Below are 25,409 nucleotides of genomic sequence, written 5' to 3'. Positions count from 1 at the left end.
CTGGTTGATGCTAGTAGCAGGGTTGGTGCGGGTGCCAGGCACCGGAGCACTGAGCCCGCCAACGCATCACCCCCCTCTCCGCGGGCAGGTGTTCTTCCGCGACGCTGGCTCTCCCTCTCCTCTTTCACCTCCTCCCTGGCCCTTCCCTTCTCAGACCTGGCTGCCAGGCCCCGGCCCCCCACAGGCGCTCCGTTCCCTCCTCTATCTCTGTCCCTGACACACGGGACAACCGCTTTCGAGCACCTCCCGCGAGGACTCTGTTTAGGTCCCGGGGGGCCATGGGAAGCAAAGGCCCAGTCCAGAGCTGCCTGCGGCTTGGCCTTCTGCGTGGGCCCTGCGGGAACTGCTTCCACCTGGCACTGTACATCCCACAGCTAAATAGCGTCCCGCAGGCTGGCTGTCCTGTGGGCCAGTCTGGCACGGCCCCTCGAAGGCCCACTCCCGGCTCCAGGAAGCCCGGGCCGCTCAGCATAGGTGCCGGGTGGCCTGCTCCCCCTCCCCACCCGCCCCCGGGAGTGACTCAGCCAGGCCTAAGTTCGCTGCTGGCGGTGGGTGTCCCGCCCGCGCTCGGGGCCAGGGCGGTGCCAGCTGGGGGAGCGAGGCCGGGAAACCCGGGGAGCCCAGAGCTTCCCGCACGCACAGGCAGAGGGCTGACTCAGGGCCCCACCCCGGGGAGAGGGCTCCTCACGGCGAGGGCGGGGTCCAGGGTCAGAGGACGAGGTGAGGGAGGGGAGGCAGGGGGAGCAGGGCGGGGGTGAGGGTGGAGGCCTGGGCGGCCCACTAGAGGCCGAGACCACCCTTAAGGACAGGGCGCCCCCGCCTGCTGCCGGCCTCCGCCAGCCAGGGGACGCTCGGAAGGAATTGTGCGGAAGTCCGCGGGGGGCGGCAGTGGGGACGGGTCCTCAGCTCCAGGGGCCGCGGCCGGGCAGGCAGGGCTGGGGCAGCTGCACATTCCAGAACGCCCGGCCTGCCGCCTGGAGGAGGCTTAGGGGTGGGTGAGGCCGGAGGGAGAGCTGAGTGAGAACAGCTTCATTTGGGCACCAGTGCAAGGGTCTGGGGGAGGGTGACGCGGGCCGGCCCTGCAGCCCTGCACCCACCTGCGCCCTGAGCCCCGCCCTGTGCAGTCCCTGGCCGCCTTCTGCCTTAGCCCCTCGGTCAGGGGCCCGTGGCCGCTGACGGGCGCGCTGTGTCCTTCTGGGAGGCAGTAACGGTGCTGCGGGCTGGGAGGGCTGGAGGGGCTCCTATGTGCTGCAGCAGCCCCCCACCCACCCCGCCTGGCCAGGACCAACCGCGGCCTCAGTGGGGTGCCAGGGTGGGGGATCTGAGGGAAGGCGGACGGGCCCAGAAGCCTCCCTGTCCATGGCCTTCCGCAGAGACGCGGCGCCGCCTAAGCCTGAGTTTGAGCTGGGGCGGTGGGGCCATACGCGGTGGGCTTGGGCGCTGGCTGACGGCCCGCTCGCGCTAGCTCGGGGCCCGGCCGCCCAGCGGGGTGAGGACGGGCGCGGCCGGCGCGGGCTGAGCCTCTCTCTCTCCCAAGGGCGGCCCCGGGACCTCGCCGCGCCCTGCTTAGTGTGCCGCGGCCCCTTCCAGCCGGCGCAGCCCTGCAAGCGCTGCCGCTCCTTCTGCGCCGCCGTGCTGCAGGGCGCCTCCTTCGTGCCGCTCGGCGGCGGGCAGGGCGGCCTGTGCGGCCTGTGACGCGCCGACGGGGACCGGGACTGCGACGGGGGACCGGGACGAGGACGCGACCAGGACCCGGACGAGGCGCGCGCAGCCCGCGGCCTCCGGAGCGACCAGTGCGGAACCCTACAGAGATGAAGGACTTGTATACAGAGCTATTTTAGAGAACCGAGGCTCCCGGTGGTGCTTCTTGTGCAGACCCGCCCCCGCCCGGCCCGGCCCCGCGCCTAACACCCGGCACTCCACCTCCTGCACCCCATTCCCACACACCTGCACCCCGCACTCGCACCCCATCTCCCACACCCCACAGACCCAACCCGGGTCCCTGCACCCCGCTCCCGCACCCCTAACCTGCCCTGTACCGCTCACCTCATGTCCCGTGCTTTGCATCCAGGACCTGCACCCCCCCACCCACACCTCATACCCCCTGCCGTGGAAAGGCCAATGTAGATCAGAATGAGTCGACCTCCTGGCATCCCTGAGCTCCCTGCTAGGGCGCCCCTCCAGCCCCACTCCAGCTGGCCCCCCTCCCCTCTCTCCCACACACACTGTGGCAGCTACCTCCTCATTCAACAACACCCGGCTGGTCCAGCCCAGTCTCTGCCAGCCTCCTTCCACTGGGCTGGACAGGGGCTGCACCGTGGACCCTCCAATTCCACTGGAGTTTGCCTCTGGGTCTCTGGCATTCAGCCATGTGTGTGGGAGAGCCCCAAGGCCCCTCTGGGCTCAGGCTGGGGCCCCCCACCACTGAGGGCTGCATAGGACAGGGGGCCTGTGAGGAGTCACCAGGGCAGGTCTGTGCACATTGGGGGGTCCTTGCCCCCCTGCCCTCAGAGCCAGGATGCAGGCTGCAGAGGGCGGTGACAGGCTGCAGCGGCAGGGCCAGCTTGGGACAGTAGGAGCAGCAGTGCTGGCTTTCCCAGGCTGCCCCCGAAACACCAGCAGGAGCTGCATCTGCTTGCTCGCTCTGGGGGGACAGCGGGGAGACAGGTGGGTGTGGGGGTGGCAGACTGGGGAGAGAGACAGGGTAGGGCAGGAGGGTGTCCTGGATAACCTCTGCCAGCCAGTCCCTGCTGTGCCCCATCCTTCCAGGCCAAAGCCCATCACCTGTTCACTGCATTCGCTTCTGACTCAAGCCTGTGCCCGCTTTGGACCAGGGGGCTCAGGGGCAGCCTGGCAGCCAGACCGTTATGTCTGCACCTCGGGACTCCCAGGGGCCCCGGCCTGGGGCACTGCCCCTCCGCACATGTCAGCCCTTCCCACACTTGGGGTGCTCTGTTGGGATTCCAGGCAGGGTCCTCAGGGGGCTCCAAATGTCCCTGTCTGTCCCCGCCCCCCCCCCCACGGGACAGCGTGGGAGCCCCAGTCCTGCCTGGCCTGTTGCACAGGAAAGGCTGACGTGGACCGAAAGCCCAGGACCATGGCCCTAGTCCCCGGCTGAGGTCCCCCCTTTGCTGCTGCTCACTGCTCCGCAATGCAGCCAGAGGGCTGGAGGCAAAGGGGCCCAGAGGGTCTCTGCCCGGGCCTTGTCCTGTGGGGTTTATTCACGAGTCTTCAAATCAAGAGGCACACGGACAACACTCTGAGCCTAGACCTGGCCCCAGGGGCCGCCACAGCCACAGGATGCTTGCCGTCTTTGGGGTCCGAACAGTGAGGGAGGGAAGGGGCCATGTGGACGCCTCCTTCCCACCTCAGGAACTGTGACAGGCACTTGGGCCTGGGGTGGAGTCACAGACCCCACTCAGGAATGCTCTCCTCCTTCGGGGACTGGGGGCTCGGGGGTGCAGGCACCCAGGACAGCAACTCTGCCAGCCCCCCAAGTGCCACTGACTGCCATGCCACCACCAGGACACACCAGACGAGTCTGCACGTGGGAAGCATGGCGTCTGTGGTGGCTCCCGGACCCCAAAGGAACCAGCCCCCCCCCCGGGGGGGGGCAGTTACCTGGGGCCTCTGATGCCTCAGAGGCTTGGTTCCAGGCAGTCTCCTTAGGCAGCTGGAAACCCCGCTGCAAGTCTGGCACAAGCCAGACCCCGGCGCTGCTGGCCCAGGACTAGGCGTGGCCAAGGGGAAGTCCATGGCCATGTGCGGCCGCCCACGTGGGGAACGCCCGCGGAAGCCTGCTTGCTGCACGCTGTTCTGTCTTCGGGCTGGGGAGTCAAGCTGCCAGCATCCTGCAGCCTTGTCACACCCAGATGCAGGTGCACACGTGGCCTCCAACGGTCGGCGTTCACTGTCACGCTGGCCAGATGCTAGCAGGGCAGGTGGTTGTCTTCCTCTCCCTGACCTGGACCACGCACCAGAGCCTGGCCATCCCCAGGATCACGGAATGTGGCCTCTCCTGTTCACAGGTGAGCCCCCACCTGGCCTGGCCCCCACAGCACAGGAGTAAGAGTGACAGGCAGGGCGGTGTGACACAGGAGGCTGAGCTGGCCTGTGGCCAGAGGTCCCAGCTGCGTGCTTGGCTGACCCTGCTGCACAGGCCAGAAGACTGCAGCCCCCGTCCACTGACCTTGCAAGGGCCCTCTAACCTTGCAGTCTGCACCGCCCCCATGTGTAGCCGCGCACTGCCTCATGGTGCGGGGCTCGGGGGGGGGGGCTTATGGTGGGGGGGTGCTCATCTGGGGAGGATTCATGGGGGGGACTCATGGAGGGGAAGACTCATCAGGAGGAGCTCATCTGGGGGGGCTTGTGTGGGTGAGAGGGGGCTTACTGGGGGGGAGGGTTCGTCCCAGGATGGGGACTTGTGGGGGGTCCTCCCTACAGGGCTGTGACTCATCTTTACCACAGGGAGGGTTTCACCAGCTCCACATATCCGGGAAGTCCAGGCCCAGACAGGACCCAGCTTGTCCCAGGAAGTGGTCCTGGTCCCCAAGTCAGCTGAGACTCAGTGGGGAGGGCATCATAGAGACGGGGGCAGGGGGACACCTCCAAGGGTGCTCACTGAACCCCTGGGGGAACCCTGGCCTCCAGCTCAGGCTATAGCAGGAAAACGGGAAAGCGCCAATGTGCCGTGGTGACAACGGTGAGGAGGACAGAGGGCAGGTGTGACGGGGACCAGGGGCAGTGCAGGCCTTTCCAGGCAGTAGGCGCTCACCCCAAAGCCCTCCCTTAGAAGAAGAGGAAGCTCTGCCAGGCCTGGGAGATGTCCCGGAGAGGGTGCAGGGGCTCAGCCAGGGACAGAGCAGGGCTGGTGGGGGTGGGCAGGAATGCTGGGCACCGCAGGCAGTCAGGCAGGAGGCCAGGAGGATGGAATGGGGGACAAGGACCAGGGACAGGAGGCTGAGACGAGAGGTGTGGAGGAGAGACGGGAGGTTGGGGATGAGGGGATGGGAGGCGGGCTCAGATGGAAGTGCAGGGAACCATGGGATCTGCTGGGGGGGATGAGTCGCATTGGAGGTTAGGGGGCTCCCTCCGGCTGCTGGTGGGGACCAGGGGGTGCAGAGGAAGCGGGGCGGGGAGGGGAGGGCGTCCAGTGGGAAGGGAGGTGGCCAAGACTAGCCTAGCAGAGGAGACAGGGAGTGGGTTGCTTTGGACATGATCTGGCAGGGGAGCCAGCAGAGGTGGGACCCTGGATGGGGTGGTGACGGGGAGAGGTGGGAAGAGTTTGAGCTCAGCCCCCCGGGGCGAGGCTGTTGTTAGATGCCATACAGTCCACTCCTTATGTACAACAGAAGGCAATGTTGCCAGTCCTGAGCCATCCTCACAATCGTTGCTACGTTTGAGTCCATTGTTGCAGCCACTGTGTTAGTCCATCTCCTTGAGGGTCTTCCTCTGTTTAACTGACTCTTTACCAAGCATGATGTCTGTCTCCAGGGACTGCTCCCTCCTGATAAGGTGCCCAAAGTAAGCCAGACGAAGTCTCACCATCCTCACATCTGAGGAGCATTCTGACCGTTCTTTTTCCAAGACAGATCTGTTCCTTCTTCTGGCAGTCCGTGGTATATTCAGTATTCTTCACCAACACCATAGTTCAAAGGCATCAGTTCTTCTGTCTTCCTTTTTCTTTGTCCAGCTCTCACATGCATATGAAGCAACTGAAAAGACCATGGCTTGGGTCAGGGGCACCTGAGTCATCAAAGTGACATCTTTGCTTTTTAAGATTTTGAAGAGGTCTTTTGGAGCAGATTTGCCCAATGCAATATTTCTTGACTGCTGCTTCCAAGGACTTTGATTGTTGATGCCAGTAAAATGAAATCCGTGAAAACTTCAGTCTTCTCTGGGTTTACCGTGATGTCTGAGGCGATGGGGGCGTTTCCTGAGGTGGGGGGCCAAAGGGGACAGGTGTGGGGAGGAAGCTTACTTTGAAATGTTGGTTTGTGAAGCCCAGTGAGGGCCAATGTGGGGCGGCAGCTGGACGCTCAGTGGTGTCCGGGGCCAGGTAGGCGCTGAGGTGTGGACAGCTGGGGATGAACCCTCCTGGGCCCCTGCAGCCTGAGGCTGCCACCAGGAGAAAGGGAGGAAGTGCTGGGGGTGTGAGGGAGGAAATGGAGGAAGTAGGCCAGGAGCTCTGGGGGCAGATGTGGAGGGGCAGTAGGGTGATCGGGTAAGGCGAGCTCGGCTAGTGCTGGGGACAGTGGGGAGGAGACAGGTATGTGACAGGGGGCAGGATGGGTGCCCCTGCCTGAGCTCAGGGACAGAGGGACTGCTGGAGGGGGTTCTCCGAAGACCCCTCTCATTGGAGCAGATCTGAGGAGGGGGCTGAGCAGAGGGTGGGGAAGAAAGGACGCAGCCCACGGGCAGGTGAGCAAGAGTGGGAGAAGGCCTGGGCCCTGGGGGCCCCAGGGAGCTCAGACCCCAGAAAGGAGAAACCATGGGTGCAGTGGGAACACTGCAGAGACCCCCTGCCCCAAGCCTCCCTACAGCACCAGCCGTAGGGGAGTCTTCAGTAAAGGAAAAAAGTCCTCGCTGACAGGTGGCAACAAGAACATCTGGGCACAGTGACAATGAACAGGTGGGGAGGCAGCGAGGGGACGCGGAGGACTCGGTACCCTGGGGCGCTGCGATCTCAGACGGGCCGGTCTGGCGGTCCCCCCTCTAGGGCCCCGTCTCCTCCCCACCCCCACCGCACCCCCACCTCGACAGGGGCTCAGAGAGGCTGAGAACGCCGGGTGGGGCCGTTTCCCAGGACGACCAGAGAGGTCAGAAGAGGGCAGGTTGGCTGGGAGGGCGAGGGGAGGCTGCCGCCCGGGACTTTCCGTCGGGGTTGGCGGGGCTTCCCACGACCGGGCCAGGTGGGGTGCCTGTGAGGAGAGACCCGCGCCAGATGCTCTGCTTTAGGGCCTGGAAGCCAGGCGGGGTCTCGGCCCCAAGCTGCCCCCACCTTGGCCTGCGCCTCTGCCAGAGGAAGGGCCAGCGGGAGGCAGAGAGCCCTGACGCCAGGGGAGGGCTTGGCCTCAACTTTCCCACCTGGAAAATGGGGACGAGGCCGCCGCCCGTTGGGGAGCGTGTGGAGCTAACCCAGAACCCGATGCATGGTGGGGAGCCCCGAGGACCTGGCGCTGCGCCCAGAGCTAGCTCCAGGCTCAACCAGGAGAGCTGAGGGTGGGCCTCGCAGCAGCGCAGTCAGGGCTGGTGGCCCCAGGCACAGGAATCCAGGCGCTTTCTCCCCGCAACCCTGGAGCCAGCTGGAGTGCGCAGCGCCCCAGGGGGCCTCGTCTTCCCCTGGCGCAGGGGGGAGGGGTAGGGGAACATGGGGTGCAGGGAGTGGGCGGGGAGTGCAGGGAGGAAGGGGCAGAGGTCTGACAGCCGGAGAGGGCCGAGGAGGGTCAGGGCCAAGGAGTGTCTGGCCCAGCATGGTAGTCATTGCTGTCTGTGGGTTTGGGGAGAGTGTGTGGGAGCTTACACCCACCAGGCACCCATGAAGACCGAGGGCCAGGCCCTAGGTGGGCTCCGGGCACAGGGGTGAGCTGGCCAGGCTGGAGTCGCTAGGCAGTGCCCGTCATCAAGACATGGCATAAACAGCATACAAGCCGTGGTTAAGAACACACGAACACCAGAAGATAAGCTAGGTAAATGGAATCTCCTAAAAATTATATGCTCATCAAAGGACTTCACCAAAAGAATAAAAAGAGAACCTACAGACTGGGAAAACAATTTTGACTATGACGTATCCGACAAAGGTCGAATCTCTAAAATCTATACGAAAATACAACACATCTACAAGATGAAGACAAATAATCCAATTAAAAAATGGGCAAAGGATATGAACAGACACTTCACCAAAGATGTTCAGGTGGCTCACAGACACACGAGGAAATGCTCACCATCGCCAGCCATGAGAGAAATGCAAATCAAAACTGCAGTGAGATACCATCTCGCTCTGACATTACTGGCATGCACCAAAAAAACAGAAAATAACAAATGTTGGAGAGGTTGCAGGGAGACTGGAACTCTTATGCACTGCTGGTGGGAATGCAAAATGGTACAACAATTTTGGAGAACGATATGGCGCTTCCTTACAAAGCTAGACATAGAAATACCATACAATCCAGCAATCCCACTCCTAGAAATATATTCTAGAGAAATAAGAGCTATCACATGAATAGACATATGCACACTCATATTCATTGCAGTATAATTCACAATAGCAAAAAGATGGAAACAACCTAGATGCCCATCAACAGATGAATGGATAAACAAACTATGGCACATACACACAATGGAGTACTACGCAAAGATAAAGAACAATGATGAATCTGCAAAACATCTCACAACATGGAGGAATCTGGAGGGCATTATGCTGAGTGAAACACATCAGCTACAAAAGGACAAATACATGAAACCATGTTATAAAAACTCAGGAAAGGGTTTACACACAGAAAAAACAATCTTTGTTGGTTACAAGGGAGGGGAGTGGTAGGGAGGGAAAAACACTAACTAGACAGTAGATCAGTGGTAACTTTGGTGAAAGGTAGGACAGTACACTCTACTGGGGAAGTCAGCACAACTTGGCCAGGGCAAAGTCATAGAAGCTTCACAGACACAACCGAATGCTCTGAGAGACCAAGCTACTGGGCTGAGGGCTGGGGACCATTGTCTCAGGGGACATCTAGCTCAATTGGCGTTACATAATCTATAAAGAAAATGTTCTACATCTGACTGTGGTGAGTAGCTACTGGGGTCTTAAAAGCCTGCGAGCGACCATCTAAGATACATCTATGGGTCCCATCCCTCCTAGAGCAAAGGAGAATAAAGACCAAATAGACACAAGGGAAAGATTAGTCCAAAAGATTAATGGACCACAACTACCACAACCTCCACCAGACTGAGCCCAGAACAACTAGACGGTGGCAGGTTACCACCACCGACTGCTCTGATAGGGATCACAATAGAGGGTCCTGGACAGAGCTGGAGAAATATGTAGAATAAAATTCAAATTCACAAAAAAAAGGAAAAGAAAAAAGACCAGGCTTGCTGGTCTGACAGAGACTGGAGAAACCCTGAAACTATGGCCCCAGACACCCTTTTAACTCAGTACTGAAATCACTCCTGAGGTTCACCCTTCAGCCAAAGATTAGACAATTCTGTAGGGCCAACAATAACACATGTGAAGAGCATGCTTCATAGTTCAATCTTGTATACCAGACTAATGGGCATTTCAGCCCAAAAGCTAAGACAAGAAGGTAGGAAAAGACAGGAGAACTGGACGAATGGAAACAGGGAAACTGGAGTGGAGAAGGGAAGAGTGTTGATACATCACAGGGGGAGTGGGAAGGCAGGACAGGAAGGGGTGTCTGTCAAGTCTGCAGCCCAGCCCCCCTCCATGGAGCCACCCACACCAGAGGCTCCTCTCCCTCCTTGAGCTGGAGTAGGCGTAGTCCAGGTCACAGGGAGGTTGGATGGTGTCCGGGGGGCAGAGAGAATCCCAGGGTCCCAGGCTTCTGAGGCAGGAAGCAATGCCTGGCCATGCTGGTGGGAGGAACCCACGGCCCTGCTCTCCTCTGGCCACTCAGGGCAGGATGGTCACTGTTGCTGGGCCTTGTGGGTCTCCCACACCTCTCTGCTGGGCATGGGCTGGCTGCCCACCCCACCCCACCCCGCTCCTCAGCCAGGCTTCCTCATCACACTCTGGAGAGGGACCTCTTGCAGCCCTCACACCAGACATCCTGGGCCAGGCATTTGGGGTCCTGCCCCTCACCTGGAGCCAATAATGGAGGCGTGGTGTCCACTCTGCTCCTCAGACAGCAGTGGATTCTCTGGTGGCTGGAGATGGAGAACAGGATGCTTCAGCAGTCTCTAGGGAGATGTTATTATGGTGGCCAGAAAACTTGGTGGTGATAACAAGAGTGTGAATTAAAATACTGGAGGGAGGCTAAATGCTAGTGTGGGATCCCAGATAGGATCGTGGAGCAGAAAACAGACATTAGTGGGAAAATGGGTGTCAAAATGGCATGGCAGGGGCATCTGACCTTCTCTAACTTCACAAGGAGGAAGGAGAATCAAGATCAAGAGCCTAAAGCACATTCCTGTGAGATGGAAGCCAGACATACCTCCTCTCTCCAACCTTTATACCAATTCTAACACCAAGCATCCCCCCTCCCATGGCAGTCTTTATTTCTCTGCTGATTTCAAAAATTCATTGCAATGGTCACACAGAACTCACAGATTATGGGGTTCATTAGGGAAGTAACAGGTTACAATTCAGGTTCAGGAACACTTAAGATACAGTTCTCAAATCAGGACAGCCTCTTCTCAGCCCTGCCCGCAGGCAGGCCTCTTCTGGCCCCTCAGCCTCTGTCATGCTTGGGCAGGTGATACAAAGCTCTTTAGCTCTGCTGATGAGAATCCTGAGGCACCTCACTTCACTAGCAAGACTCTTGCCTAAAAGCATTCAAATTTCTGACTCCATGGGCCGGGAAATCCACCATGTTGTCTCTGCCGGTCTCCTGTCAGACTCCTACTGGTCTCCTGCCTCTGCTGCTGCTGCTTCTTGCCATGTTTATTTTTACAGCTCTCTCTCAGTCTCTTGGTTCCACAATCTTCTTAGCACAGAGATCCTGGGTACAAGGGATATGCTTTGCTCCTGGCTCTTCTTTCTTGGTGGTGATGAGATCCTCCCATGTTACCTCTGGGACGGCTCATTTTAAGCCTAGTGGGATGGCAAAACTGACCAATCCCCTTGTTAGGATTCCATACACCTTATTTACATGGCCCACTCCCACAAGGGAGCCATGCACCTTATTTACATTTTTAGCAAGCTATCCAATTACCCTGATGGGCCACAAGCACCTCCTTTGCATAGTCCCACCCAGTCATATGTTGATGTCAGATGGATCTTGGCTGAAAGTAGAGGATACCAGAAAGATGTTTACCTGTGTTTTACTGACTATGCAAAGGCATTCAACTGTGTGGATCGTAAAAAATTATGGATAACATTGAGAAGAATGGGAATTCCAGAACACTTAACTGTGCTCATGAGGAACCTGTACTAGACCAAGAGGCAGTCATTCAAACAGAACAAGGGAACACCGCATGGATTAAAGTCAGGAAAGCTGTTCATCAAGGTTGTGTCCTTTCACCATAATTATTCAATCTGTATGCTGAACCAAAAATCCGAGAAGTTGGACTATATGAAGAAGAACGTGCATCAGGATTGGAGGAAGACTCATTAACAACCTGAAATATGCAGATGACACAACCTTGCTTGCTGAAAATAAAAAGGACTTGAAGTACTTTCTGATGAAGACCATAAACTATAGCCTTCAGTATGGATTACATCTCAGCATAAAGAAAACAAAGATCCTTACAACTGGACGAGTAAACAACATCGTGATAATTGGAGAAAAGATTGAAGCCGCCAAGGATTTCATTTTACTTGGAACCACAATCAATGCCCATGGAAGCATCAGTCAAGAAATCAAATGACGCATTTCATTGGGCAAATCTTCCGCAAAAGACCTCTTTAAGGTGTTAAAAAGCAAAGATGTCACTTTGAGGACAAAGGTGCACCTGACCCAAGCCATGATATTTTCAGTCACCTCATATGCATGGGAAAGCTGGACAATGAATAAGGAAGACTGAAGAAGAATTGACACCTTTGAATTACGGTGTTGGCAAAGAATATTGAATATACTATGGACTGCCAGAAGAGTGAACAACTCTGTCTTGGAAGAAGTACGGTCAGAATGCTCCTTAGAAGCTTCGTCTCACATACTTTGGACATCCTATCAGGAGGGACCAGTCCCTGGAGAATGACATCATGCTTGGTAAAGTATAGGGTCAGTGAAAAAGAGGAAGACCCTCAATGAGATGGATTAACACACTGGCTGTAATGATGGGCTGAAGCATAACAACGATTGTGAGGATGGCGCAGGACGGGGCGGTGTTTTGTTCTCTTGTGCAGAGTCGCTACGAGTGGGAACCGACGCAACAGCGCCTAATAACTGCCCGGTCATTTGGTGGGAGTTACAAAGACTATGACTAGAAGGCCACATTAAGTAATTCACCGCACTACAGGCCACCCCCTGGCTCTTCTAGCCATTGGCTCTTTCATACTTGAAGGATTAACATCCCCCTCCGAATCATTTTACCAGTCAAAGTAGTCATTAACAAAGAGTCCTAAGGGTGAAGTTACTCAGGTACCAGTCGTTCAGGTCCTGCAATTGTCCGTCCATCTGATCTGGACAGGTTCTCCAAAAGTCATCTCATTTTCACCCTTTCTGGCCTCTGGTGAAATTTAACTGAGAGCAGATCACTCTCTTGCTCTGAGCCTCACAAGGTGTCAGCATGGCAAAACTTTTAAGGAACTTTAGGTTTGGCCACTGTACTCCAATCCAGCAGTGTCTCCCCCGTAGTCCACTCTTTCACACTTACAGGATCTACAATTACAGTTTTTACAATCACAATTAACCCTGTTAACAATCAATACTCACAACTGAATCATATAATCCTATCAACATCTTCCCCCACCCTGTCTTTCCCAGACCCATCAGGAAGAGAGGGATCTATTCAGTTGGGGATCCTCCCTTGACCCCTCATTTAATGTAAGCACACTCACAAAAGCGTGTAAGCTAGCCACTTCATGCCTTTATCTCCCCCCATTTTAGATAGCCAGTACTTAAATTGCCCGTCCCTATCAAACCAGTACTCTGAGGAGACAAGCATGTTTCTTGGTGTAAAGAATTTTCTGTTCTGATTGGAACATCGGCATCCATAAGCAAAGTCCAGTCCAGAGCAAGGCATCAAATTGCAGCAGTCTATACTAACTCATGGTGTCAAACATCTTTCTTTTTACTTGATTAGTTTCTGGTCAGCTCATCCCTAGCCCCTGTTAGCTAGGTCAATGAGTACCAGCCGTAGGCCCAGGAGCCCACACACCTCCTGGCCCTTCAGACCAACCAGCCCCTTTTGCGCTATCTCATCCCTAGCCCCCTTGGGCTTAGGAGTCCACACAACTCCCTGCACTTCAGACCAGGCAGCCTTTCTCTCCCTTTCTCATCTGTAGCCTCCCTGGGCTAGGTCAACAGGTGCCAGTGGAACATGTCAAAATCAGCCCATCTCTACATGGCTGCACCTTCCCCACTTCCACTCATGAGTGGACCCAGGTGGTCACCACAGGCGAGTATGCCAGGCTGTCCACTCGCAAGCTCCCTTTAACTTCTATTCCTGGAATGGGCACTGACTTTTCCTGCCTCAGTATACCCAAAGGCAAACAGTTTTCTCAAAATCCAAAAAGCAAAACAGTCATGTTTTTTCTGCAGATCTTTCCTTCAAATGCAAATTTCCTGCTCTTGCAGCAATCTGGGTAGGTCTGCATGTGTTTCAAATTCCAATTTCCTGGATGGGGCTCACTTAGGTTTTCAATCTGTTGTTGTTAGGAACCACCAGTGGTGTTTCCCCTGGTGGTGCAGTGGGTTAAGAGCTATGGCTGCTAACCAAAAGGTCGGCAGTTCAAATCCACTAGCTGCTCCTTGGTAACCGTATGGGGCAGTTCTACCCTGTCCTATAGGGTCACTATGAGTCAGAATCGACTCCACAGGAATGGGATTTTGCCCATAGAATCCTTCAGATTGCAACTTGAGGTTTGAATTTTTTCTTCAGTTCTTTCAACTTGAGAAATGCTGAACATGTTCTTCCCTTTTAATTTTCTAACTCCAGATCTTTGCACATTTCATTATGATACTTTACTTTGTCTTCTCGAGACGTCCTTTGAAATCTTCTGTTGAGCTCTTTAAGTTCATCATTTCTTCCACTCTCTTTAGCTACTCATCTCCCGGCACTATATCAGACAATGTTTCTCTGCTCTTCATTAGGTTTTCACTGGTCAAATTGTTTCAGAAGTAGGCCACCAGGTCCTTCCTCCTAGTCTGTCTTAGACTGGCAGCTCTGCTGAAACCTGTCCACCATGGGTGACCCTGCTGGTATTTGAAATACCAGTGACATAGCTTCCAGCATTACAGCAACACACAAGCCACCACAGTACCACAAACTGACAGACGCATGGTGAGTTTTTCAACCTAAGCCCCGGATACTCTATACACAGGGCTACTGCATCCAAACCAATAGCCTGTGTTTCTTTGGGGAAAATTCTTTGGGGCAGATCCAATCAAGTATTGGCTGAGGGGTAATTACATGCTCTTGATAATCTATAATACCTAATATTTATTTCCATTATATATTTTAGGTCTGTTTCACAACAGTAGGTAGGAGAAACATTCAATATTCCTGGTAGGTCTAGATAAACACATAACCCTAAACACATAATCCTTTTTAAAACATTCCAGTTTCAGCTTCTCTTCTCCATGCATTGACTGTCTTCCCATTCATGTGCACATGGCTTTGGGCCTCTGGCTGGCTGGAACCAATAGACAGACAGTGGCCCCATATCAATCATCTTGTTTAATCAGCCTAACTTTTGCCCCAAGCCACTCCAGATGAGGCTTTTCTGCCCTCAGCTGCAGGAGAACATTTCTTACTTTCCTTTCAGTCATTAGAGGTAACAACAACCAAAATAACCATTTAAGAATCAAAAGTCTCACTTCCCAGCACTTCATTCTTTCTCTTACGAGGTCCCATGCTTACATGAATCTGGTGCCATTGCAACACATCCCGACAGTAAAAATTGCCTAGCAGGATGGCAAAACTGACCAATCCCCTCGTTAGGGTTCCATACACCCTATTTGCATGGTCCTATCCCTACAAAAGGAGCCCTGGTGGTACAGTGGTTAAGAGCTACGGCTGCTAACCGAAAAATCGGCAGTTCAAATCCACCAGCAGCTCCTTGGAAACCCTGTGAGGCAGTTCTACTCTGTCCTATATGGTTGCTCTGTCCTATAGGGTGGTGCAAGCATAACAACAATTGTGAGGATGGTGCAGGACCGGGCGGTGTTTTGTTCTGTTGTACATAAGGCCATTATGAGTCAGAACCAACTCGACGGCACTTAACAGCAACAACATCACCACTAGAGTGCCATGCACCTTATTTTCATTATTAGCAAGCTATCCGATCCCCTTGGTGGGCCACAAACACCTCATTTGCATAGTCCCACCTAGTCATTTGGAGGGAGTTACAAAGGCTGTGGCTAGAAGGGCTATATTAAGTAATTCACTGCACAGCAACGGGTAAAATCAAATACAGTCTGGAGTTTAGATTCTGGCAATACACCAGTGCTGATTTCCTATTGTGCAAATGCATCATGGTTCTGTGAGATGGTAACATTAGGGGAGACAGTTGGAGGGTATACAGGAACTCTGTGTATTATCTTTGCATCTTTTCTGTAAGTCTAAAATTACTCCAAAATAAAAAGGTTGTTTATAAAAGGGAGATGGGGCTGGAAGTGTAACCGACCAGTAGTACCTACTCCACAAATTTAAGAAACAGAAATGGACACATCTTTTATTTTTCCGTTTTCCCACCTGGGCTACTAGCAGGAAGTCCCAGGTCTCTCTCTTAAGCTCCCCCAACCACGAAGGCTTCCGCTCCAGAGAGGGGTTTTTCTGGACCCTCAGCACTTCACACTGCTGTTACTGCTTGTTGCCACCTGGTGTCGCTGTTGAACACGGGTCCAGCACAGCCAAGTGCCCCAGTATAGTACCACGGGGTGGGGGGGGGGGGCGCCCTCACCTGGCTCCCCCGGGAAGCACAGCACTCTGCCTTCCTATCTCCACACTCAGCTATGGAGGCACACAGCACACCCACTAGAGCTGGGTCCAAGGCACTTCCTGCCTATCCCACAGGCGGTGCCAGGAGCAGCCTTGCCGCCTTCCCCGGGAAACCCTCAGGCGCTTGTCTGACCCCTCCTGTCCTCATGCTGGGCACCCCTCTTTGAGCTCTCCAGCCATTGAGCAGGAGGCGACATTAGGGGTAAGAACAAGAATTGAGATTCAGTCTGGGAAGGGAATTTTCACAGGCTGTTCACTGTGCGTAGAATGCCTCTCCCAAATATCCCATGGCTCACACCCTCACTGCCTTCAGTGTTCATTCAAATTCTCCCCTCCATGAGGCCTCACTGGCACCTCATTTGAATTACAGCTCACATTTCCCCCAGACACTCCCCGATCCCTCTACTGTTTCCCCACATCACTTATCAGCATCGAAGATCAAATGTAATTTACTGTTTCAGAGTCTTATGTCTCCCCACAGCAAAATGTAAACCCCTTGAAGGCAGGAATGTGTGTCTATTTTGTTTTATTCATGTGTCCCCAGCACCCAAGCAGGGCCCGGCACATGGCAGCTGCTCTCTCATTATTTGTCTCATGAATGAACAGTGGAGGGTAGTTCTGTGGGGACCTTAAGCCAGTAGGAGGATCTGGAGTCCAGGCTGTGACTGGGCAGTGGGGCCTAGAGTGCCGCATGGAGCCTGGTCCTGCCTGCACTGTTTACTAAGCAATGCTGGTGTGCCAGGCCTTGGGCTGGGCCTTCTTGGGCACTTTCTGGGAGCCAGAGGGAGCTGCCCCCAGACACTAAGGAGGAACCTCAGGACCCACCTGAGAGTGAGGGGCAGAGCAGAGACAGGATGGGGCCTGTGACTCTGGGGCCAGGTCATGGGGTGGGGCAACAGGTGGCTGGGCTGACCCCTCAGCTTCTCACCCTTCTTGTTGTTCTATCCACAGGGCTTTGCCTGCAAGAGCCGCACAAACTGTGAGTCCATCTCAGCTTCTCGGGGCGGGGGGACACTGGGCAGGACACACCCCCCAGGCCCACTCAGGCCTGCCAGGGTCACCTTGTCCGCCCCACACAGACAGGGCAGCCACATCCAGTGGCCTCACTAAGAGGGTGCAGGGGTGCAGACTACACCCCCGACACAACTGGGGGGATGACACCAAAATGACCCCAGGGTCCGTGATGGCGGTGGCAGGTCGGCACCGCTGGGAGAGGGGCCACCAAGGCAGTGGCATCATTAGGGTTGGTGTTACCCGTTACCCAGTGTGGTAACTCGTCACACCCCCGCCATCATCTGCCAGTCAGGGTCCAGGCAGCTAGGCCACCGCACCTCCCACTGGGCGGAGAGAAGGGCAGATGTCTTGGCCAATGAGAGAGGGGAGGAGCTGAGGGGAGCCGGGAAGGGCAGGGCCGGGAGGGGCAGCGCCAGGTGGCGATCACCCTGTGCGGAGGTGGGGCAGGGCCCAGTGCTCTGCCCATCAGGTGGGGGTGGTGGTGACACCATGAGTTACTTGCACTGGGAACACCAACCCTAGTGACACCACTGGCTGCACTGCTCCAGGCAGCTGGGGTACCCCCTGCAGAGTGGGGTGAGCCGAGTAGCTCCGGTCCGCCCTACGCCTCCTCACCAACACGGCCGCAGCCGTCTGGAAACAGCACCCTGGACACCCCTGCTCATGGCCCGGTGCCCACGGCAAGGCCCCCTGGACATGCCCAGACACAGGCTCGCTGGGCGCACAAGTGGCACATTTTCTGTTATATTGGACGGTGCCACATCGCTCCCCAAAGTGGCTGTACCGTTCACATTCCTACCAGCAACGCGGGAAGTCCCCTTTTCCTCCTACCAAACTTTTTTCTTTTTGCGCAATGTGAAATGGTATCTCATTGTTTTTTTCTTTTTTTTAAAACAACTCTACTGTCTTTGTAAATATTGCATATGTTTTTTAAGAGGAATATAAGTGATACAGAATATATAAGGAAGGACGTTAACATAAAACTCACTCCAAAGCCCCCATATAGAAATAAGTATTATTTACATTAGGTAAGCATTGTTCTAGACATTTGTCTTAGGCTGGGTTCTCTAAAGAAGCAAAACCAGTAAAGCGTGTAAGTATATGCAGAGATATTTGTATCAAGGAAATGGCTCACACAGTTGTAGAGGCTGGAACATCCCAAGTCCATGGGTCAGCATAGAGATTTCTCCTGAATCACGTAGCTGTAGAGGCTGGCAAACCCAAGATCAGTAGGTCAGAGAGCAAGGCTCTTGCTCACAGGATGTAAAGATCAACGAATCCCAAGATCTGCAGGCAAGATCACAGGTAAGCTGCTAGCTCGAGTCCCAAGAACCAGAGTTCAGATGAACAGAAGCCAGCTGCAGGTTCCTGAACAAGAAAAGCCTCCAAGCCTTGCCAGAATGTCCACTTATGTTCAATGCAGGCCACACGCCCAACAAAACTCCCTTTCAACTGATTGGCTACTCACAGCAGATCCCATCATGGAGGTGATCATATCATATCAGATCTCATCATGGAAGTGATCACAACATCATATGACTGCCAAATCACTGAGAGTCATGGGCCAGCCTAGTGGACACACAATCTTAACCATCGCAACATTTTTGTAGGCAAATATACAGTTAGCAAGGTAAACAGGTAAAAATCATTTTATAAAAAAAATCACTTTATGTCTTTTAAAATAAGTATTTCATTTCTTTTTACTTGAGTTTAGTAGAAAAAATAAACAAAAAAATATTGCCAGACTTTAATTAATAAATGTTTCTTCACCTCAAGAGACACTGTTTCCTCAAGGATAAGGAAGGAGATTATGAAGAACATTGAGAAGCCAGAGCCCTCATGTTTCTGATCTTTGTATGTCCATCTGGGACAGCATGGGGACAGCCTGCTCTCAGCCATGAGCCCCTGTCCTTCTCCCAGTGTTGGGATCTCTACATGACCACTGCTAGTTCTGTCCTGGATTCTCCCATCTGGGGGTGTCTACCATTGCTTTTATAAGGGAAAATCCACATCTCCAGACCCTTGTGGATTTTGCTCTGACAGTATCTGCTGTAGAGAAGTCTGATGCCAACCTGATTCGTCTGCCTGGATGCCTAGAGATTTCTTTTCCTGCCCCTGAAGTGCCACAATTTACCAGGCCTTATCTTGGAGGCGCTCGTTATTGTCACTTTTCTGGGACCCACAGATTTACATCTTTCATAATTTCGGGGACATTTTTTAAAGTTACATCTTTGAGCAGTCTTGTAAGTTCTCTACCTCAAGGTCTTCAATTATCTTTATATTGGATTGTCTTTGTCTTCCAGTATCTGGTAATTTCTCTCTGGTTAATCTCTTTGATTTTTTCTATTGCTTTCACTGTAATTATCTCAACCATTCTCAGTCAACAATTTAGTTTTCAGCCATATCTACCCCATTCCCTGCATTTCTAGTGTATCAGTTCTGTAATGGGATTGTTTGGGTCCTCACTTTGTTTCTTGGGTCAGCAGTCCTCCTTTTCAGATTATTCTGCTGTTTGGCCATTTTTTGTTGATTCCTGGTTTTATTGAATCTGTGTCCTTATTGAGATGTGCTATAGCTGGAAGCTTTGCATTGGCAAGAAATCAAATCTGGGTCTCCCATGTGGAAGGCAAGACTCCTACCACTGAGCCACCACTGCCCCAATGCACCTCATGTGCAGCCAGCACCCATCTGTCAGTGGAAGCTTGGGTGATGCTGAACAGGTTTCAGTGGAGCTTCCAGACTAACATGGACTAGGAAGAAAGGCCTGGCAATCTACTTCTGAGAATCAGCTAACAAAAACCCTCTCCAACCCACAACTCATCCTGGGCATGGCGCAGGGCCAGGCAGTGTTTCGCTTCATTGTGCGTGGGGTCAGCATGAATCTGTGGTCGGGTCCATGGCAGCTAGCCAGAACCATGACGTAGCTGGAAGGACCTGTGGGGCGTTTCCCTCCACCTTTGGGTCACATCTCCTTCTGTCCCATGCCATCTGTCTTTCTATATTCCTTCCTTCCATTCTCACTGTTATTTTTTCCATGGTGTGTTTGCAACATTTCTTTACATCCTGGTCACACTAGCAGCTCCACACAGACCCTAGGTTTCTTCCTTCTCCTTCCCGCTCTGTTTGAACCAAAATTCGTGGGGTTTCCCCCTGGACTTCCAGCATCTGCCCCCCTGTCTGGCAGCCCCAGGTGTGGCAGAGAGAGGGGAAGCTTGCCAGGTGCGATGTACTTCCTGGGGGCGTATTCTAGGCCCTGGGCAGTGGGAATGGGAGGGGCCCTCAGTCTTTGGACACCCCCAGTGAAGCCCTGGAGCCTCCACAGCAGCCTCTCTCCACTGTACCTTTCTCCCCACGCCCCAGCCAGAACGGTGGAAAGACGAGGACATGCCCCAGGCTTGCCTTTCTCCAGACTGGGGAGCTTCATGAAGAATCTTTAGGGTTTTGTCATCTGGCCTGTATGGCTCTGGGTGGGTGGGGAGGGGGCACGGTGCCCCGGACCCGACTCTCCCCTTTCGTTCCTCCTGGCCGCCTCTCAGGGCTGATGGCTCTGGTTGTTTGCCTGCTGTGGGGGATCCTTTTTCGGATGTTAAGATATCTTTCTTGAGTCTGTTTGGTATTGAGTAGGGGGCGATGTTTGCGGGGGGGCAGCAGCTTTATTCCACCACCGTCGATGGGAAGCTCGTTCTAGTTTGCATTTCTCAGATTACTAGTGGGAGTCCCTGGGTGGTGCAAATGGTTCAGCTCTCAACTGCTAACCAAAAGGTTGGCGGTTCGAGTCCACCCAGGGGCACCTCAGAAGAAAGGCCTGGCAATCTGCTTCCAAAGAACCAGGCATTGAAAACCCTATAGAGCACAGTTCCACTCTGACACACGTGGGGGTGCCGTGAGTCAGAGTCAACAGCAGCCAGTAGTGGTGGTGGCTTCTCAGTGAGACTGAGCAAAGCTTCATGCACGTCTTGGCCTCTAAGGTTTCTCCTTTGCGTCTCACCTGCTCGTACCCTGGGCTAGTGGTCCAGTCTGGAGGCTCGTGCTTTCTGTTGTTACTGTCACTGCTCTCTCTGAACGGGGTCCCACACTGTGGGCAGTTACTCCTAAACTGTTCCAGGCACCGCAAGGCGTCTGTCCTTCTCTACCTCCCCACCCTTGCCTTTCAGCCTTGTTTAGAACATCTAATGCCCTTCAGAGGAGCCCTGGTGGCTCAGTGGTTAAGAGCTCAGCTGCTAACCAAAAGGTCGGCAGTTCAAATCCACCAGCCACTCCTTGGAAACGCTGCGGGGCAGTTCTACTCTGTCCTATAGAGTCTCCATGACTCAGAATCGACTCCACAGCAATGGGTTTGGTTTTATTTTTATTTTTTTAATGCCCATCAGAAGTTTTTAATGTTGATGTAATCATATTTATCAGTCTCTTCTCTCGTGGATTTGTGGTGTCTTTTAAGAAATTCTTCCCAATCCTTGGATCCTAAAGATTTACATTTCCTTCTAATTGTTTGGAGTTTTGTTTGCCACATTCAGATGAAGTAGGAATCCAGTTTTAATTTTGGGGGGGCCACACCACTGGTTAATTAGCTCCTGCTCCTCCCTGCCCCCATGGCCTGTGTGGCCACTTTCGCCAGAAGCCAGATTTCCAAGCTGCCGCGTTGGTTCCTCCCCATCTGCCTATTCCTGACCAACACCACACCGTCTCGTCATCAACTGCACTGTCAGTGACTTCTGACAGAGCAAGGTCCCCTCTTTGTTCCTTCTTCTTTCTTCGAGTTTGTCTTGGGAAGGTGGTGGTGGCCGCGTGGCCACTTGACTTCCCTGAATCCTTAGATGTAAACAGAGCAGTTAGACAGTAAAACAGAAACTGCACAAATGGACAACAAGCTGGGGTGAGCTTTGCAAACCACCAGAGGTAAGCACCGAAGCCCCAAGGCCTGTGTCTCACCAGCTCTGTCGGAACAGGGGGAAGCAGAAGGGCGAGGGAGTGTTTGATGGGCCCGAGATCAGGGAACCCCAAATCGACAACCACGAGTACACACTGGATGGTGTGGCTGCCACTTGGGCAAAGCAGCAGAAGGTGGGAGGTTTGCAGGTCTGTGCAGGGGCCACAGGGGAGGTGTGTGGGGCCTGAGGAGCCCAGTCCCGCCACCTGTATAAGACAGGGCCCCACACAGCAATAAGTTAGGAGCAGATTCCAAGTTGAGCAGAATAAGGACAAAGCACAAACAGAGACAAAGGAAAAGAGAAGTAAAAGTAGAAGAGAGGAAAAACCCCCCCAAAATGAAAAAGCAATCCATCTGAATTTTAAACACTACCCAAAGAGAAGAGGGAGCTTCGTGAAGTTAGAAAAGCAACCAAAACCAAGCCACTTTCTAAACGTTCAGAAAATCTAAATTCACATGAATATAAGTCTTGACACATACAAAACCATGATTTCAAAAAAGAAAAAGGAACCGAGGAACACTCACACAGACGAGGAGAGTGCACCAAGATCACGTGTGAAAAAAGAGAGAAAGAAATGACATAGGGCACTGGAGAACAATATGAATGGCAAACGCTCAGAAATGAGATGACAGAACTCAGAAATAAAGGGAAAAAATTACTTTAGAAATGAAGACCAAGAGAACGCAAAGGCAATAAAGCCAATATTAAGTGTCTTCAGAGAAATAGAAGGTGAAAAGAAGGACATTTTTTAGAAAACAAAAAGAAATTTAAAAAGAGATAGGGAGAGTGACAAATACAGAAGATCGGGAAAGAATATCCAAAGTACGGATAAAAGGAGACCCTGAGAAAGCACAACAAAACAACAGAACAAATACTAAGAACTATGGATCAAGAGCAAGACCCTCAACGAGATGGACTGACACAGAGGCTGCAACAACAGGCTTCAGCATCGTGACGACGGTGAGGATGGCACGGCCCGGGCAGTGTTTCATTCTGTGGTGCATAGGGTCGCTATGAGTCAGAACTGACTCACGGCACCTGAAAACAACAACAGTTTGAGAAAATGGTCCAAAAAGGGCCAACCATGTACCCGAGTATAGTAGCCTCCGACATCCAACACCAAAATGTAGTCTAGTAAAATGAATGGATTCTAAAGAAAAAGAAAAAAAAATCTCTGGGTATCTAGGTAAAAAGAGCACGCAATTTATAAGGGAAAGAAACACATATTATCATCAGACTTTTCAACAGCAACACTTTATACCAGAAGAACACGGACAGCAAAACTGACCCTCAAGACACAGAGGGAGGACGGCCGTGTGAAGGTGCATCCACAAGCTAAGGAGCACCTGGGCCACCAGAAGCTGAGAGATGGGGAAACAATCTCCCCCGAGAGACTTCATAGAGAACAGGGCCCTGCCCACACCTTGATTTGGACTCCCAGACTCCAGAACTGTGAGAGAATAAACGTCTGTTCTTATAAGCTACCCATTTGTGATGTTGGAGACTTATACATGTTATACGAAATACAATACACGAGTAATGACAAACTATCTTAATCCGATTATCCTTTGTGCTCTTGAGAATCATGGTGGCTGGCATGGTGGAAAGGGGATGCAGATGTCGTGTAGAAAAGGTTGAGTAAAGCCCAGACTTTGAATTGGAAATGTGAGTATGAACTCATGAGGCGTGTCACCAGCTCTGTCTACAGAAAAATCCCAGAACCAATGGCCAGCACATGCCAGTGAACCTCCCTAGTGCCCAGGCTGTGGTCTGGAGACACCTTCTCCGACTAAAAGAAACTAGGCAGGGCTTCTTGGAGAAATGACTGATTCCCAGCCTGGGGCAGAAAATGTACCCGAAAATCCTGGAACATCTCGTCAGGCCGGAGAGAGAGGAAGCTACCTGAGACACATCAGAAGTACTCAGGAGCCAAGGTGAAGAGGCTCCCAGAAGCCAAAGAGAATATAATTTATTTGAGCTTCAAAGTAGAATAAGAATTGCCATGAATTACAACCTAGGTTTAAAGCCGTAATTCATAATGATACTGTTTAAAAAATAAAAGAATTGTTGACCTTCTGTGGGTGACAGGGGACCAACACATTATCCTGAAAATTGGGCAAATAAAAAGAATGCACCAAGCTTTAATCCTGTCTTTCCTCTATCAACTCCACCTCTGAGGAACAAGCCACCAGATAAGGAGAAGAATCTCCTCACAAAACCATTCCATCTAACAGACAAAAGCAAGATGATAGAATTATCACCATTTTGCATCCCCAGTGAACTGAGCAAGAGTCTCTGGGTGGTGCAAATGGTTAAGTTCTTGGCTTTTAACCAAAAGGTTGGCAGTTCAAGTCCACACAGAGGCACCTTGGAAGACAGGCCTGGCAATCTGCTTCTGAAAGGTCACGGCCTTGGGAACCCCATGGAGCAGTTCTACTCTGCAGACACGGGGCTGCCATGAGTCGGAATCAACCTGACGGCAACGGGTTTGTTTTATTTGTTTGGTTAAATGGGCTGAGCACCAGTGACTGCTAACGTCAAAACGGAGAGATGACCAGACAGGACCTGCCTCCTCGTGAAAGCATCCAACCCCACCCGCAGTCCTGCAAGGGGCTCGACCCAAGGGTGATCAGGCCTCTTGGTCCTGCTGTCAGTTTATCAGAAATACAGGAGACAGAGATTTGTGCTGAAGGGCACCGTGAGGAAAGCAGCACCCAGACCAGGGGAGCCTCGACAGGTCAAGGAGCCCGGCTTCTTCAACACAACAGCTGTAAGAAAGAGAACTTGTAAGTTAAAAGAGACTTCACTGATATATCAAGTTTAAAAAAAGGGGCAAGACTCATTAGAGAAATGGAAATCAAAACCACAGTGAGACAGCATCTCGCATGGACATTACAGGCAAGAATGAAAAAAAACAGAACGTAAATGTTGGAGAGGTTACAGGGAGATTGGAACTCTTATGCACTGCTGGTGGGAATGAAAAATGGTACAACCATTTTGGAAAACGATATGGGGCTTCCTTAAAAAGCTAGAAATAGAAATACCATATGATTCAGCAATCCCACTCATAGGAATATACCCTAGAGAAATGAGAGCCGTCATACTAATAGACATATGCACATCCATGTTCATTGCAGCATTGTTCACAATAGCAAAAAGATGGAAACAACCCAGGCACTCATTAACAGATGAATGGATAAAGTACGGTACATACACACAATGGAGTACTACGCAACAGTAAAGAACAATGATGAATCTTCGAAGCATCTCACAACATGGATGAATCTGGAGGACATTATGCTGAGTGAAATAAGTCAATCACAAAAGGACAAATATCTTATGAAACCACTACTATAAAAACTCATGGAAAGGTTTATACACAAAAAGAAACAATCTTTGATGGTTACGTGGGAGGGGAGGGGTGGGCAGGGAAAGACCCTAAATGGACAACAGATAAGTGGTCACTTTGGTGTACAAGGAAAGGTCATGGAAGGTCCATAGACACATCCAAACCCCCGGAGGGACTGGGCTGAGGGCTGTGGGGACCATGGTCTCGGGGAATATCTAGCTCAATTGGCTTAACGCAGTTTATAAAGACAATGTTCTACATTCTACTTTGAGTAGCATCTGGGGCCTTAAAAGCTTGTGAGCAGCCATTTAAGATTCTCCACTGGTCTCACTCCTTCA

At 52.7% G+C, this 25,409-nt stretch overlaps 1 protein-coding gene across 1 annotated transcript in view; it reads left to right on the top strand.

Annotated features, from left to right (window-relative positions):
* Positions 1-3,871: 3,871 nt before the first annotated feature.
* The window catches only part of IL17REL (interleukin 17 receptor E like), a 37,561-nt gene continuing 16,023 nt past the window's right edge, over positions 3,872-25,409 (top strand). The window contains exons 1-2 of the mRNA XM_023734633.1: positions 3,872-4,028; positions 16,732-16,759. Of these exons, the coding sequence (XP_023590401.1) occupies positions 3,873-4,028; positions 16,732-16,759 (184 nt within the window). The 5' untranslated portion in view covers position 3,872. The remainder of the gene's footprint in view (positions 4,029-16,731; positions 16,760-25,409) is intronic.

The sequence above is a fragment of the Trichechus manatus genome, unplaced genomic scaffold (assembly GCF_000243295.1).
Source record: "Trichechus manatus latirostris isolate Lorelei unplaced genomic scaffold, TriManLat1.0 scaffold00069, whole genome shotgun sequence".
NCBI classification, from domain to species: domain Eukaryota; kingdom Metazoa; phylum Chordata; class Mammalia; order Sirenia; family Trichechidae; genus Trichechus; species Trichechus manatus.
This window is presented reverse-complemented; position numbering and strand designations above follow the sequence as displayed.